This window comes from Monodon monoceros, unplaced genomic scaffold, assembly GCF_005190385.1.
Source record: "Monodon monoceros isolate NGI ecotype Baffin Bay Population unplaced genomic scaffold, NGI_Narwhal_1 Super_Scaffold_22, whole genome shotgun sequence".
NCBI lineage: Eukaryota > Metazoa > Chordata > Mammalia > Artiodactyla > Monodontidae > Monodon > Monodon monoceros.
Window position 1 is genome coordinate 91,598,753 of NW_021703779.1, and position 17,018 is coordinate 91,615,770.

At 37.9% G+C, this 17,018-nt stretch overlaps 1 protein-coding gene across 5 annotated transcripts in view; it reads left to right on the plus strand.

Moving 5' to 3' along the window:
- COL4A5 (collagen type IV alpha 5 chain) overlaps positions 1-15,486 on the plus strand; it is a 223,845-nt gene extending 208,359 nt beyond the window's left edge. For all 5 annotated transcript variants that reach the window (XM_029241156.1, XM_029241158.1, XM_029241157.1 and 2 more), the window contains 9 exons: positions 2,200-2,272; positions 2,409-2,480; positions 3,300-3,428; positions 4,253-4,351; positions 5,855-6,067; positions 10,693-10,870; positions 12,758-12,872; positions 13,220-13,392; positions 14,232-15,486. In XM_029241156.1, the coding sequence (XP_029096989.1) occupies positions 2,200-2,272; positions 2,409-2,480; positions 3,300-3,428; positions 4,253-4,351; positions 5,855-6,067; positions 10,693-10,870; positions 12,758-12,872; positions 13,220-13,392; positions 14,232-14,313 (1,134 nt within the window). In that variant the 3' untranslated portion in view covers positions 14,314-15,486. The remainder of the gene's footprint in view (positions 1-2,199; positions 2,273-2,408; positions 2,481-3,299; positions 3,429-4,252; positions 4,352-5,854; positions 6,068-10,692; positions 10,871-12,757; positions 12,873-13,219; positions 13,393-14,231) is intronic.
- The last annotated feature ends 1,532 nt before the right edge of the window (positions 15,487-17,018 follow it).

Genomic DNA, 17,018 nt, shown 5'->3' on the forward strand with positions numbered 1-17,018 from the left:
TGGCTGCTTTATAGCAGAAAAAAATATCTAAAGAAATTGTCCTTAAAGCTTTCCAACAACTAACCATTTTTTCCTGTTATCACTATTCTTCTAGACATCTAGACTTAAAATTTTAATCTTCTCTTTATTCATTCTCTACTCACTTCCTACCTCATTCATTTCCCATGTCCTTCCAGTTCACATGTCACTATGCCTGATTCAAGACTACTGTCTGATACCAACATTTTATAAATCTGGTATTGTCGAGTTCTGTTCATTTTCTTTCATGCAAGTTCTTACATTTGCACCTTCTAATTTTTGTTTGGAAATAATGTTAAACTTATAGGAAAATTGCAAGAATGGTGAAAAACCACATTTACCCAGATGAACCAATTGTTAATGTCTTGCCCCATTTGCTCTCTGTATGTATGTTGTGTGTGTATGCGTGTGTGTGTATAATTATGTATTTTTTTCTGAAATATTTGGGAATAAGTTGTATCTATCATGTCCCTTTATCACTAAATACTTCAGTGTGTAATATTTCCTAAAATTAAATATATTCTTTTATATAACCATAGTACAGTTCTCAACTTCAGGAAATTGAGCATCGATGTAACATTTTTATTTCTGCCCACATGTTCTAATTGTATCAATTGACTTAGTAATATCCTTTATAGCATTTTTCCTCCTCCAAAATAAGATCCAGACCAAACTATGCATTGCATTTAACTGTTATATCTCTTTATTCTCCCTCAATCTGAAACAGTTTCTAAACCTATTTTTTTCTTTCATAACCTTGACATTTTTGAAGAAATGTAGCCCGTTCACATTTAAAAAAAAAAGAATGTTTCTTCTTTTGTCTGCTGTTTCTTCATAATTAGATTCAGGTTATGCATCCCCAGTTGGAATACTCCATGAGTTGTGTGTTCTCAGATATGGAGGCCCATGGTGTTCATCTGCCCTTCATTAGTTATCTTAATTTTGATCTTCCCATCAAGTTGTTACCTCGTTTCTCCACTGCATGGTTACTATTCTTCCCCTTGTAACTAATAAGCAAAACTACAGGAAGACACATTAAGATAATGCAAATATATATACTATTCCACATCAAAATTTCTCCCTAGATATAATATCTATTTATGATTTTTGCCTCAACTGTTCAATACTGTGATAGTGGCAACTACCTCCACATATACCACTCAGCCCTACTGTAAGCAAGAGCCTCCCTTCTCTTCTATTTACTGTCTATTTGTTATCATTATGGACTCATAAATTCTCATTCTCTTCAATGATTCATAATTTTTATTCTATTATTACTTATTTTGATGCTCAACCTGTCCTAGATTTGGGAGCTCCTTCAAGCTGGATCCTGTGACTTTCTGACATGCCCCCCGTTTTAAAGTTCTTTCGTACGTTTGGGCATAAGATGTTCCAGCCTTGCCTCTTTTTTCATTACTACTAATAAGAGCTTCATCGTTCCACACTTATTTTCCCTTTAGATCCATTCTAGAGTTATTTTCAACTCTTCTTCTTCCCATTGTTTTCCTGGTCCTCAAACCCAATTAATTAATAAGCCCACTATATTTTTTTGCTTAGTCTTTCAGACTTTATCATTTCTTAGATTCTAATTCACACACTTACCACATCAGGGCTACACTAAAAAAGAAGTGCCGGGCTTCCCTGGTGGCGCAGTGGTTGAGAATCCGCCTGCCGATGCAGGGGACACGGGTTCATGCCCCGGTCTGGGAAGATCCCACATGCCGTGGAGCGGCTGGGCCCGTGAGCCATGGCCACTGAGCCTGCACGTCCGGAGCCTGTGCTCCACAATGGGAGAGGCCACAACAGTGAGAGACCCATGTACCGCAAAAAAAAAAAAAAAAAAAAGAAGTGCCTTTGTTAATGATAGTAAAATAATAACTAAATTTATTAAGTATACATCATATGCCAATCACTTTTCTAAGTACTTAATATGAATTATCTCATGTAGTCCTCACAACAACTTCATGGAGTAGATACTATTATTTTCTGTATGTTAGAGGTGAGAAAATGATTCATCAAAGAAGTTAAACAACTCAAGGTCACATAAGCTAATAAGAGGTGAATTGGGTTTTGAATCCTGGAAGTCTGACTCTAGAGCCAGTGCTACAAATCACCACCTATGCCCTCACTTCCTTCCCTCCTCCCAACTTTTTTCTAAAATTAATGATTTTATTTATTCAGGGTAATCCTGGCCGGCCAGGTCTCAATGGAATGAAAGGAGATCCTGGTCTCCCTGGTGTTCCAGGATTTCCAGGTATTTGAAGGGGTGTTTGGAAGTTTCCCTCTTTACATTAAACTACTTTGGGAGAAGACACCCATTTTCTGATTTGGCTGGGTAAAGGCTGTGACCCTGTTGCTTTGCTGTGCAATTGTGTGTACCTTCTTTGCAGGCATGAAAGGACCCAGTGGAGAACCTGGATCAACTGGCCCTGAGGGGGATCCAGGACTTATTGGCCCCCCAGGTAAGACTTATTTCTGGAGCTAGTTATACCTGATACTTAAACTCATTGAAGAATTTGAAAGTTTGCATTCTGCCTTTCAACCAAAACTTTCAGAGTCTCAGTCCCCAACAACTGAGGGGAAATAGGCAGGACTCTCCCTCTATTAACTAATCTTCTCAAGCTCTCTATTTCAATAATGTAATATCAGGAGCAGACCTTTTAAGTTTAAGGTAGATGCAGGACCAACAAGAATGCTTCAATGAGATTTTTATTGACCTTTATACTAACTTTCCCGTATTCACTTGAATAGGTCACAAGAGCAAGTCACATAAGTATGTTTGTATATTTTTAATATGAAAAGAGTTCTTTTTGCTGAGAGACTTAAAGAGGTTTCCTGTAAACTGTGAAACAGAGCATCTACTAAATTCCTCTACTAGTTAGTTCAGTGGGTCCCTTGACAAGCACAACAAACAAGAACTCAAATGATGTTAGAATCAGAATGGACTCTACAGCAAATAGAATTGTCTAACCTTGACACCAGTGTTCACAGATTTGCAGTGGATTAGACTTCCTTGTAACCGAGTCATGATTCAAGGCTTGAAAATTGAGACAATATGCCTAATTTGTCCATGGACCCTAAGAAAATTATTTATTTTTTCAGCCTTTTGGGTGAGATAATGATAATTTTCCCAAACAGATTTCTGTTGGACATAGCAAATTCTAATACATGTAACTTGTTTCTCTCAAACCAGTTCTTATTCTGATCTGAGGTTACTTTGGCATCCATTCTTTCCGACCTTTCTCTTCCCTACCTTCAACTTCATGTGCTTTGCCTCTTAGGCCCCCCTGGATTACCTGGTCCTTCAGGACAGAGTATTGTAATCAAAGGAGATGCTGGTCCACCAGGGGTTCCAGGCCAGCCTGGATTAAAAGGTCTACCAGGACTACCAGGACCTCAAGGTTTACCAGGTACCTTTGTAGATCATCTTTTTAAGCCTTATGTATTTGAAAACATTTCAAACCTCATTCTTCTTTCACTTGTTAGAGTTTGTCTCTGATGATATGAGTCTCAGCAACTAGTAGAATACCAGACCACTAGGTTCCATTTCCTTTTCTCCTTGAAAGTGTTCATTTCTCATGCCCTAATTTCTTCTGGCCCAGTCCAATTTCTTTTAACTCCTCTGGCTATCCTAACTTGAATGATTAGGTTAATGTTGTTAAAATCTCTGTAATGAAATTAACATGCATTTAAGATATGGTACTTTCTCTATCCCAACCACAAGAAGGATAGAAGGCTGATTTGGTGGGCTATCAGTTCCCCACTGTGAGGCCTCCTGATTTTCAAACTAAATCCTATCTAGTTGGCCATTTGACTCTATGCTTGCAGCCAACTTTGATTAGAAAGAAAGCTAGAAACTATCTTGTCTTTCTGTTTTATCAGGTGGCTTAATAGCAGTTTTTTCATCAATAAAGTGTACCAGGCAGTAACAGCCTTGCCTATGGTGAGATATATAATAAAAGTTGGCCTTGCGCTCTATCTTGTTCTGAAGGCAAGGAGAACACAACTGCCATATTATGGAAATCTCCACACAGGCAAATGAATTGTTTAAAATTAAAGCTAAATCCTTGTCTGCTTCTTTTGTCCTGGGCTTGAGCTGTTCCTTCATTTATCTGAATTAAAGACAAAACCAGATTGTGACTTCAGTGACACTCGAGGACCTAAGTGTCCCAAATCTATCTGGATGTGGATTTATTCTACCCACATTTGAAAACCCTACTTCATTTTCCTATAGGTCCAATTGGCCCTCCAGGAGATCCTGGACGCAATGGACTCCCTGGCTTTGATGGTGCAGGAGGGCACAAAGGAGACCCAGGTTTACCAGGCCAGCCAGGTGAGACATGCTGCTGATACTAGTTTTTAAGTCTGGGGGACCTCTGGACATACGGCCTCCAATTGAAGCTGTGAGAGCCTCCTCTTGAGAGAGCATAGCTAGGTAGGGAGTCTGTTGCTTGGGAAAAATGGGATGACACAGATGTGCCAATATAAGAGAAGCATAGAAAGGTGGTTTTTATTTATGTGTTTAGAGCACTGGAAAACCCAGCTTTTCCTCAAAATGAGGATTTTCCAGGTACTCACTGTACTTAACTTCTGATAATTTTCAATGTTTTTTGAATAAATTTATTTATTTTATTTATTTATTTTTGGCTGCGTTGGGTCTTCATTGCTGCGCGTGGGCTTTCTCTAGTTGTGGCGAGCGGGGTCTACTCTTCGTTGCGGTGTGTGGTCTTCTCATTGTGGTGGCTTCTCTTGTTGCGGAGCCCGGGCTCTAGGCGCGTGGGCTTCAGTAGTTGTGGCACATGGACTCACTAGTTGTGGCACGCAGGCTCAGTTGTTGTGGCTCACAGGCTCTAGAGCACAGGCTCAGTAGTTGTGGTGCATGGGCTTAGTTGCTCCGCAGCATGTGGGATCTTCCCGGACCAGGACTCGAACCTGTGTCCCCTTCATTGGCAGGCGGATTCTTAACCACTGCGCCACCAGGGAAGTCCCTCAATATGTTTTAACAACTTTAGATAATATAAATATAACTCTAAATAATATAAACATAAAGGTTTGTATTGGTAAAAACTAGCAGCGGCAACAAGGCAGGTTGGTGATAACTGTGTTGCTCCTAGAACCAACACCCTCCTGTTTCATTAACTGTATTTCTAGGGAAGAAACAAGTTAGTGCCATCTTCATCACATATATGGGCATTGCTGTGAAATTCCCCCAAATGAAAATCTATACACACAGTGGCCAAAGGCCTGTAAATAGAGAAAATTTTTAAATAAGCTCAAGTCGAGTGGCCAAATGGAGAATGGGAACCAGTGGTAGATTGAAATCAGACGTTTTGAAAAGTTTCCTTAGAGTACCCAGCCTATTCTCTAAACAAAAAGGTATGCGTGAGAATAATTCCCCAGACAGATTCAAAGGAAAATGTTTATCAGCACTGAAGCTGGCAGGTTGATGGCAGCCACACCCCTCCTTTCTCGTTGATGAACAAAACAGCAGGCTGAAATTTCGTCATGGGGTTTGTACTCCTTTAGTACAGCAAGAGACTAGATAACACAAACCCCCCAAATAAGCATCACATTTTCCCATCTAATGTTCCATTCACTCAGTATTTATTTAGTGCCTAATGTCATCAACCAATTTCAGAAGAAAAAGAATACATTTAAATCTCTTTGAGGGCAGGGACTGTATTTTATTTATCTCCAAATCCATGATATCTGACAATGCCTTTGTAGACATTCTATAAATATTAACTAATCAAACAAGGTCATAATGTTGTGTCGATAGCCATAATAGGGAATCAGAGCTTACTTAATTTGTATACTGATGATTCTTTGGAAATAGGTATCCGTGGTTTGGATGGTCCCCCCGGGCCAGATGGATTGCAAGGTCCCCCAGGTCCCCCTGGAACCTCCTCTGTTGCCCATGGATTTCTCATCACACGTCACAGCCAGACAACAGATGCACCACAATGCCCACAGGGAACTATCCAGGTTTATGAAGGCTTTTCTCTCCTGTATGTACAAGGAAATAAAAGAGCTCACGGTCAAGACTTGGGTGAGATATTCAGCATCTTATTTCTTACTATGCATTTTGTTTTTGTTTTGAAAATCTTGTTGGGTTCTAGAGTAGCCTTGGCCAAAGTGTCTCTCTCTATTCTTTTGGGGCTTCTAAACTGAAGATCACGTCAAGGGCAGCTGAATATGTTCACTATAAGTTTTAAATAAATAATATTTAACTTTAAACTAAAAGCATTGATTAGCTAGTGTGAGGTACAATTCTTGGCCTAAAGCAAGGCATTTGGAAAGGGCCATATGTACTTTTGTTAGCTTAGTTATTGAGGAAACAGATTCTCTGGGCTCTCTATAGCATAGCAGCTGCTTAAGGGGGCAGTGTTCGTAACTCATGGGAGATAGTTTCCTCTTTTCTGACACTGGTCTTTATCAAGTTAAAGATAAGTGCTGAAGAGAATCTTGGATTCTAGATCAAAGAAAGTAAGATCATTGCTTAATTTTGCTAGTTCATGAATAAGCACCTTAGCTTTATAAAGTGTTATCAGAGTAGTTTAAAGCTGTACAAAGCACCATATTTCCATATAGGATCCACTTCATTTAATGTGTTCTCATGCATCTTCTCTATGCTATAGGGTGGGCAGTTTTGTTGATGGGATGAGGCTGGACTGAATGACTTTCAAGACCTCTTCCAAATCCCTAACATTTCTTTTTCTGGAATTCTGACTTTTCATTTTGAGGCCCCTTTGTTTGACCTGGGGCTACCTATTTTAGAAATCACTATCCCTTCTGCCTCCATAAAGACATTTAAGAAGATAGTCTAGGTCTCCAGTTTCTGGGGTCTCCATAGTAAGAGGCCTTCTGAAGTCTCTTTACCTGGGCCATTCTGTGAAAACAGTTCTGCAGCAACAGAGACCTCCAGAGGTCTGCTGTGCTCACTTTGTTCCAGGGCACATGGCCACACCTGCCAGGCACATCTACCTACATGGAAGCCAGTAGTCACAGGTCATTTTAAAGAGCCTAATAAAGTAGGAGTTTGCCAAACAGCTTTCTTCTTTCTCTTCTACTTCTCTTTTTTTCCTTTTCATCTTCCCTCTGCTACTTTTCCTTCTCTCTTTTGCTTTCTTTATGTAGCATCTTTTTCTAATTTTAGAATCAACAAATCTTCATTATGAAAATACTCTTATCTTTTAGATAATTTTCTCTAGTTTTTCTCCCATAAACTTTTTTTTTTTTTTTTTTTTTTTTTTTTTTTTGCGGTACACGGGCCTCTCACTATTGTGGCCTCTCCAGTTGCGGAGCACAGGCTTCGGACGCGCAGGCTCAGCGGCCATGGCTCATGGGCCCAGCCGCTCTGCGGCATGTGGGATCTTCCCGGACTGGGGCACGAACCCGTGTCCCTGCATCGGCAGGCGGACTCTCAACCACTGCGCCACCAGGGAAGCCCTTCCATAAACTTTTTCTCCTTTTATTCCGTTCTCTTTTTACTGTCAGAGTACAGCTTATACCCGTAATCAAGCTTATAAACTTCAAATCTCTAACCTATCTAGTGAATAGAAAGCATTAGAAGTTTTTGAACATCATGAAATTCACAAATGTAATGCAAAGAAAAAATGGGATCTCTTACCCTGTATATCACTATAACTTTTCAAAATGTGTGTATCTGGTCAAACGAGACCCATCATAGTATGTATTCAGACGTAGAGGCTATAAACTGGCCCTGACTCAGGTACAGTTTATGCCTCAGACATAGGAAGGCCATGATAGGGCCCAAGATCCCAAGTGTGATACTGGATTGCAGGGTCTATGCTTAGAGCTCACTCAAGGATCAAACTGGAGATATCTTGATGGCTAAGCAAAGAATAGTTATAGGTTTGATGTTAAGGAAACAATCACCTGATTAAGTAAATACATAGTCTCTGCTGGATTAGTGAAAGGATTATGGTGTATAAAAAAGAGGGTGGAGGAAACACACTGAATACTAAAACTGTTCTGTCTGGGAGAAAAAAAGCATACTAGGAACGATTAGTCTATAGTTTTAATAAAGGCATTGAGAGTTCATGAGATCACAGTCTCTTTGAATGTTTAGAAACTATAACCAGAATTCTGCATCATTATGGGTAGCCTACAGCATAAATACAACCAAACACCCATGTTCTCATCATTATGGGCATTCCTTTTATGCGCATCTTCCTTTTCTTTCTGAGGCCAGGGATATTTCCATCTCTGTCCCTGATTAGTAATGTTAGTTTTATTTTTAAATTACTTTTTAATTTAAAAGTACTTTCATATTCATTATCCAATTTGATTTTCACAACTATGATCAAGAATGATATAGGACAAGTATTGTATTTTTCCACTACACACACCCACATGCACGCGCACGCGCGCGCACACACACACAAACTGGCTAAGCGGTTAAGTGACTTATTCAAAACCACACACTCAGAAAGTGATGGAGATAAGAATTGACTCCAACACCTACCAATTCTTTTTTTTATTGAAGTATAGCTGATTTACAATGTTGTGTTAATTTCTGCTGTACAGCAAAGTGATTCAGTTATACATATATATGCATTCTTTTTTATATTCTTTTCCATTATGGTTTATCTCAGGATACTGAATATAGTTCCCTGTGCTATATACAGTAGGACCTTGTTGCTTATCCATTCTATACATAATAGTTTGCATCTACTAACTTCAGACTCCCAGTTCAACCCTCCCCAAACCCCCTACCCCTTGGCAACCACAAGTCTGTCCTCTATGTCTGTGAGTCTGTTTCTATTTTGAAGATAGTTTCATTTGTAACACCTACCAATTCTAAACCCATTCGTTTTTCAGTTATGTCAATTTTGTTATTTGCTCTCACATGACTTTGAAATCATTCACCTCTCTGAGCCATTTTTTTCTGAAAAAAGTATAAATTACAATAAATCAATGCTTTTCAACCTGGGGAACTTTTGAAAAGGTTCCTAGGCCCATCCCAAACCTATTATATAAAAATTCCCAGTGATTCTGACAGTCTACCAGTTTTAAGAATTATTGGTCTTTTGTCAGTCACCTTCAGCCTGAGATAAGCATACCCCTTTGGATACATGAGGAATTTCCAATGTATAATTTTAAAGGACTTAGTTTACAAATCCTCAACTTTCATATGTACTTTCTCCTAAAGTCGAACTGCCTGTGTATGTGCTTTGGATAATCTTGTTTCCCACGTCCCCTTTCACTACCACCCATCTCCCACTTTATAAAAGACTCATACTATGGCATATTGCCTTGAAACATGAAAACCTCTAGGGGACAAATTCAGAGGAACAATTCAAAATAATGGCTTTGTTAAAGTCTCCATCAACTCAGGCTCTATAATTCACTTCTAATCCATCTCATTAGGAAATGCATTTCCAATAAAAGTTTTCTTTTAACGTTTAGTAATTATCAAAATTTATAATAAACTATCTTTTTGATCAATGTGAATTAGTAATTATTATGATGATGACCATTCAAAATAAAATATTTAACATGTAAAGCCTTAGGGTCACAGAAAGTTTTTAAAAGTTACTTTAAATTTTTGTTTCAGAAAACTATGATTGGATAATCAGTAAAAGACTTTCAAAAATAAAAAAAATACATTAGGATAAAACTGTGTGAGAGAAGTGGAATGGAAATATAATTTCCAAATGCAAAAGGAGCACTGTATAATTTCCAGTTATTAAAGATGAGTTTATGCACTTTTCAAAAGGTTTATTGTTAGGTTTCAAATACTTACATTGGATACATTTAAAAGAGTGATGTCAAAGTTTGTTTTTAAATATAAATATTCACAAAACACTACAAATGACAGCTGGCAATGTTGAAATGTGGTTTGCAAAATTCCAGGCTCCGGTATTACAAAGTATAGAAGGGTGGGTTTGAAGCCAAGAGACAATAACCAATAACTTAATAACTGGCACAGTATCAATTTAAACTTCTGATGAAAAATTTGAGATGTCAACTTAAAAATGTGTGAGGGGGTTACATCATTTTTCATCATTCTTTTGTGAGTAAATGAGAAAAGAATGGCCTAATCGCTGGTAGAGATAACCTCTATTGCCCCTACCAGCTCAGAAATTTAAAGACTCTAGTTCCTTTCCTTTTTTTTCCCCTTACGTTCTTCCTTTCTCCCTCATTTACTTTTTTCCCTTGTATTATTTACCTGCAAACCTGTCCATGGTTGCTGTGCATATTAGTCAGCACTACAGTTTTCCCTAGGCTTAAAGAGATTGTGAACCCACATAAGACATATACTGGGGATGTCTTGGAAGAAGCGAGGACAGCCTGGAGAGGAAATACTGATATGATATTATAAGGAATCAGTGTGTGCCTTTCACTCGTCTACAATAAATTACCCAATATTCTCCATAAGACACCATTGTTTATAAGATGCCTCACCAGTTTAAAAACAGTGCTGGGGAGTATATAATAAGCTACCACAATAAATGTCTACATAAGTTGTAAGATCTGTCCTGATTTTAGAGATGTAAAAACATGAGTAAATGTGCATATTATAACTGAAGAATTAAAGTATATTTATTATCTAAGAGATGGGGGAAAGTTCCTCTTTAAAAGGTTGTTAGTATGTTAGAAGAAACTAATCATCATGACATTTTTTCTTTTTCTCCCCATTCTTCCCAGGAACGGCCGGCAGCTGCCTTCGTCGCTTCAGTACCATGCCTTTCATGTTCTGCAACATCAATAATGTTTGCAACTTTGCTTCAAGAAATGACTATTCTTACTGGCTCTCCACCCCAGAGCCCATGCCAATGAGCATGGAGCCCCTGAAGGGCCAGAGCATCCAGCCATTCATTAGTCGGTGAGACACTGGTATACCCTTAATTTTTATCAATCTCCAGTTAGTTTAGCTAGTTAGTTTAGCTAGTTAGAAATGAGTCCAAAGCTAATAATCTGATCATATTCATCTCAGGTTAGGTAGAATAGAGGTGCCTTTATAATACTCAGTGCAGTATGTAGTTTGATCCATATTTATCAGGGATCTACTTTTGACCAGGACCCATGATAGACTAGTGTAATATACAAAAAAAGCTCACAGTCTAGTCACTAGGCAAATATATGTAAATTAATATGTATCAGGCTTGGGCTAAGTGCTGCAATAGATCCAGTAAAGTGTTATGAAAGCATTGGGAAAGGGATATTTAATTCCAGCTAGAGAAATCTGAGATGACTATATGGAAGAAATATGTTTTGAACTGCTTAGCCCTTGAAGGATGTAAAGGACTTGAGACACAGGCATTTATAAGGGAGAAAGGCATACTAGGTAGAGAACATTGGAATGGGTTGTAGACTGATAGGTCTAGAATGTAGTTTCTAAAAGTTGCAGAGGGAGAAGAGATCAGAAAGTTAGCTTGGACCTAGACTGTAGAAGGCTTTCAATGTTAGGTTTTAGTTCTGAATTTATTTGGTATGTAATGGGGACATCTGACATTTTTGAGCTTTCAGGGAAGATTACAGAAACATCAATGTATAACATGGATTTCAAAGGGGATAGTCCAGAGGTGGAGAGAGCAGTTAGATTGAGAATATCGCTGTAGTCCTGGTAGGAGTGGATTGGAACTCTCAGTAGGGTACATGTATCACATTAATAGAATAAATAAGATTTGGCATGATTAGTTATGGGAAGGAGAAAGTGGTAGCTGAGACTTGGCGCATGAGTAGCTAAGAGGAGGGTGGTACCATTAATAGAGATTTCCTAGAGTGTTGCTACCTTAGAACCCTAGTTTAACTTGACCTCCTAGGCATGTTAGATATTGCCATTTTCATTCTGATCATGACCCAATTGACCTAGGAGTCTAGTAACCATAAAGGGTGAATCATTGGAAACTCTAGTTTCTTTGACATTGAATATAAAGGTTAAACCTCGTTCAGCCTCTCTTAATAGCAAATTCATGGTGCCCTTTTCAATATATTTGCCCTAATCCTTTGGGAATTCATTTTTTTGTGTGTGATTTTTTTTTTGTCAGTCCCAACCTTGGGAATAAAAGATCCCCTAAAGGCATTCCCTATTTTGTAGATAAACTTTACCAAATTGGTTTAGTCATATTTCAAAAGGTACCCTCATGCTCTTTACTAAAGATTTGGTAGACTCAGCTGTATTTTACTTGATTTTATAGATTTAAGCCACATCTCCAAGTGCCTGGGTACTTGCCCAGCATTCTGGGTATGTTGTACTTCTACAGATATGGCCAAATGGTTAATAAATATCCTTTGGGCCAAAAATAATGGGTGGGGATTAAGAAAGTGTCTGTTTCTTGTCTTTTTAAGTTTACTAGACATTGTTCTTACCACAGCTTTAGCATTACTAAATGTCTCCCCTCCAGTTGGGCACTTTGACAGCAAGTAGTATGTGCAGTACACTAAGCCAAACTCTTACAGCAATTATGACATTGACTATAGCAAGTATGGATACAAATTTAGGGCAGAATAGAAAATGAAAATGCTGTAGCAGTGGTTCTGTAGTTTCTTTTTTAAAAAGCTTACACTTTTCATTTATAAATTTATTATGTATATTGGGAGACTTGGCTTATGCAAAAGCAATTCTCAAAGTGCATTTTTCTCCTCTTTTTCTGAGCACTGAAGACACCTTAATGGGCTTTTATACCAGGAAGCCTTCCAAAGAAGAGGGACTGCTATTTCCCATATGCTTACTCTGTAGATTGTGTTCCTTCTGCCTTTCCCTTACCAGATGTGCAGTATGTGAAGCTCCGGCCGTGGTGATTGCAGTTCACAGTCAGACCATCCAGATTCCCCGTTGTCCTCAGGGATGGGATTCTCTCTGGATTGGTTATTCCTTCATGATGGTATGCAACACTCTTCCTTGTCTTTGTCATCAAAGCTGACTGTCCGTCATATCTACATTTCTATCTAATATGAGGAATCCGTATCATTTATGTAGTAGGAAGCTTGAACCTCATATAGCTTCTGTCCAAGCACTGTGTTCCCTCTCATACATTTGCTGGAACATATTTTCATAATCTGCCTGTTTCTTCTGTTGGATACTTTTGGTGTGGATACTGTTCTGTTACCTCTGGCTCTAGTTCCTTCACTGGCTTTGAATTTTTGGCCCAGCTCAGCATATATCTTTGGATGTTCACTAGGGTATCATGGCACATGGGTATTGTGGCACATTTTCCCTTGTCTTTTCTAGCACACAAGTGCAGGGGCAGAGGGCTCAGGTCAAGCCCTGGCCTCCCCTGGTTCCTGCTTGGAAGAGTTTCGTTCAGCTCCCTTCATTGAGTGTCATGGGCGGGGGACCTGCAACTATTACGCCAACTCCTACAGCTTTTGGCTGGCAACTGTAGATGTGTCAGACATGTTCAGGTAAGGTGCTTATGGCTTTAGTTTAGGTCCTAAGCTTCCTTCAGAGGTGCTAGCGAACAGAGAGGCAGTTCATGGATGGTTTATACCCAACAAATATTAGGAATTTAAAGGACCATGTCGTTTATTCTTGCTTGTTCTCCTCATATACCAGACTCAGGTCAGCAAAGCAGACTTGGCTAATAATAGGTATATGTAGTTTGAGATGGCTTGGTAATAATTCTTCAAAAGCAAAACAGAGCAAGGAAAGGTTATGTGACCTGCTCAATAACAAGTGAGCAACTGAAGCCACCCCAGAAATTGAAGCAATAATCTGTTTTGCCTTCCCCAGTCCAGTAGTCTCCTTTCCCAGAATGTTTTCAAGGCTCTCATCCAAGTGTTTGACTGAGTAAGACCACATACGATACATGTACCTCAGGATACTTTATCCTATTGGAATTTTTTTTCAATTTCAATTTATTTTTATATGTTGCTTTTTTTGTTATCATTAATATTTTTCTTATGTATTATCTTTATGTAATTTTTATGTGTTATGTATTATCATTTATTCATCATCAATTGCCCAGATTCCTCTCGTTCTAGGACCATTAAAAAATGTATAAGAGAAAGAGAGGGAGAGACAAATAGACAAGGGTAATGGCAGCAGGGAGGAGAATCACAAAAATACCTATGACCACTAATGACTCTTAGGCTATAGCAGTCATTGCGTTAGATTGCATTGCTCAAAAGTTAACCAGTAAGTCATCAGAAGAGCTACTGAAACACAAAGAGAATGTTTACATATGAATTTGAACCAAATACCAGAAAAGGCTAATCTGATAATCTTGTTTCTTATTTCCCAGCAAACCTCAGTCAGAAACGCTGAAAGCAGGAGACTTGAGGACACGTATTAGTCGATGTCAAGTGTGCATGAAGAGGACATAACATTTTGAAGAATTCCTTGTGTGTTTTTAAATGTGATATATATATATATATATATATATATATATGTGTGTGTGTATATATATATATATATATATATATATTTCCCAGGATGCAATGTCTCACTCTCCCCAACTTTACCACTGCTGCCACCAATGGTGCTACTATATATGACCAGGAGAACATGCTGACTAGTAATCATGAAGATTCAAATGTACCTCAGCAATGTGCCAGAGCAAGGTCTCTACTATTTTTCTACGAACAAAATAAGGAAATGAATTTACTTTTTGGGTCCAGAATGACTTTCCCCAAGGATTATAAGATGAAGATTATATATTTTGCCCAGTAACTAAAATGGCACGTTAAAAATTCAATTAAGAGAAGAATCACACTGAGTAAAATAAAAGACTGCAGTTTGGGGGAAGAATTATTTTTCATGGTGCTACTAATCCTACTGTATCCCAGTTTTTTAATATAAAAGTGTTAAGCTTATTTTTCTCTGTAAGTACAGAATGTGTATATTGTGTAAACAGCCTTTTAGCTCAAAATGTTGAGTCATTTAGATGTGACCTGACATGAATCACTCTTTACAGAAAACTTAGGAAAACCTAGAATACAAACAGCAAGATTTTATATCCATGTTTATCAAAGTGAGAGAATTTATATTCTCGCATCAAGTTATTACCGAGAGCGAATATGACTTGAGTTTTATCCCCTAAGTTCTTATTTGACTTTTTAAAAAAAAATAGGTCGTTTTTAGTCACTTTAATCAGAATTTTAAATGTACATGTTACATACCAAATTATAATATTTAATGAAGTAATTTCTCTTTTGCTATATTCTCCAAGACACTCTTAACACTAGATGCCCCCAGCTTTGATGTTTCTTACATCTTGTTTTTGCTCATCCCCGACTGGGCAAAGTTCTCCCAAATAATTTTGAGAAACAAAAGTGTATTTAAAAAATTGACAATTCTTTTCCCTGTGCTTTTTATGTAAGAATTATTCTCCTGTGGGCTGTGCTTGTACAAGAACTGGGAAGACAATACTTAGTCTTCTCTCTTCAATTACAAAGCCAATTGATGTTTCTTACTTTTTTATTTTAAACGTTTTATTATAAATAGTCATAAGAATACCTTATTTCCCTAGCTGTCATCTTCTCACTTAATGTTTTTTAACTCACCAATATCAATTTAATTAAAGATATCATATGTTGTAAGGATGGTTTGTTGTGTATCTCTTCAGGCTATGTGTAAAAATCTGCTCATTTACAGATAGACTACACATCTGCACATCAACAGGTAGTCTGCCTTCTCAGAGAATCATTTAGAGCAGTTCTAAAGCAAAAGGAGTTTCTGCAGACCTTGATCACTCTGATACCTGATAGGAGACATAGTAATGTACTTTTTCCAATGAAGAAAACAACTCCTTGGAAAATATTTTTGAGGTAATAAATTTATTAACAACATTGTGTTGATGGCTGAGAAAGGAAGCAGAACTACTTTCTATTTGGGGAAGAATTCATCAATAATCTTTAAAGCAGATTAGTGAGTTAATATTCCTAATGATTAAGAATGAACACATGTAGCTCTCTAAAATCGTTGAGGACTTGCCTCTATAATAAAATGTGTATTATAGCTAAGATATGAAACAACCAAATGATTTTGAGAATTGTAGACCCTAATATGAACCCATGTAAAAACTAAAGCTCAGAGTGTACAGTGGTAAAATTTAGGTTCTAAATAATGGTAGGTCATAGTGCTGATTGCTCATAATACTGTTGATTTCAAAGCTAGCCAGTTGCAAATTCTAGCTTTATTTTTCCATGAGCTACACGCATGAAAACACTAACGGGTAATTGTAAGTGAAAATGCCATATTACATCCCATACGTTTTTCTATATGCTGTACACCTGAAGGTTGCTCCTTGAGTTACAGCTGTAAACACTGATTCCAGAGGTTTTGCTGTTTGTAGCTTTCCCTCTCATGTTTAGCTGGTCGAAAATCTTGGCTCAGAAAGAACCTCCTAATATTTTATATTTTAATAGTTGCATGTGCAGCTGGTTTTGTGTTTCTTAAATCCCCTAACTATCCCCAGCCCTGCTTTGTTGTTTAAAGTACATGAACCCAGTCCATTCCAGGATCTTAATGTTGTTGACTCACCCTTGCCACTGAATATTCAAAGATTATTCTGATGTAACTGCTCTAGTAGTTACCTATAGTGAGTTTTGCAGTCAAATACAGTTAATGGTTTTCCCACATAGGCAGGCAATGAATGAACTGTTCTGCTTAATCAGATACAAATAGTTATTACATGTACCAACCAAAAGTGTTTCCGCTGGACACCTTGTGATTATACAATGCCTTTTCTCACCTGGGCAAATTTGAAAAACACTTTCTATTTCTCATGGTGCCAGTGAGGTTCTTTGCCTCAATTGGCATGTTTAATTGAAATCTCACTGGTCATGCCAAGCCATCAGAAGTTTATTCATATGTTAATCACAAGAGGGCACTATCGCCTATAAAAATAAATCAACATGGGAAAAAAATAAATGTCGGCATATATTTGTTGAGCTCATTGTTGATGAGATTCCTTGTCTTAGCTTCATGTATTCTTTCATCCTCATGAAGATCAATAGCAAGTATTTTAAGAGGTGGCCCAGTTACCCAATATCTGCATCCAAGATAAGGGACAACTTTGCTGTCAAAG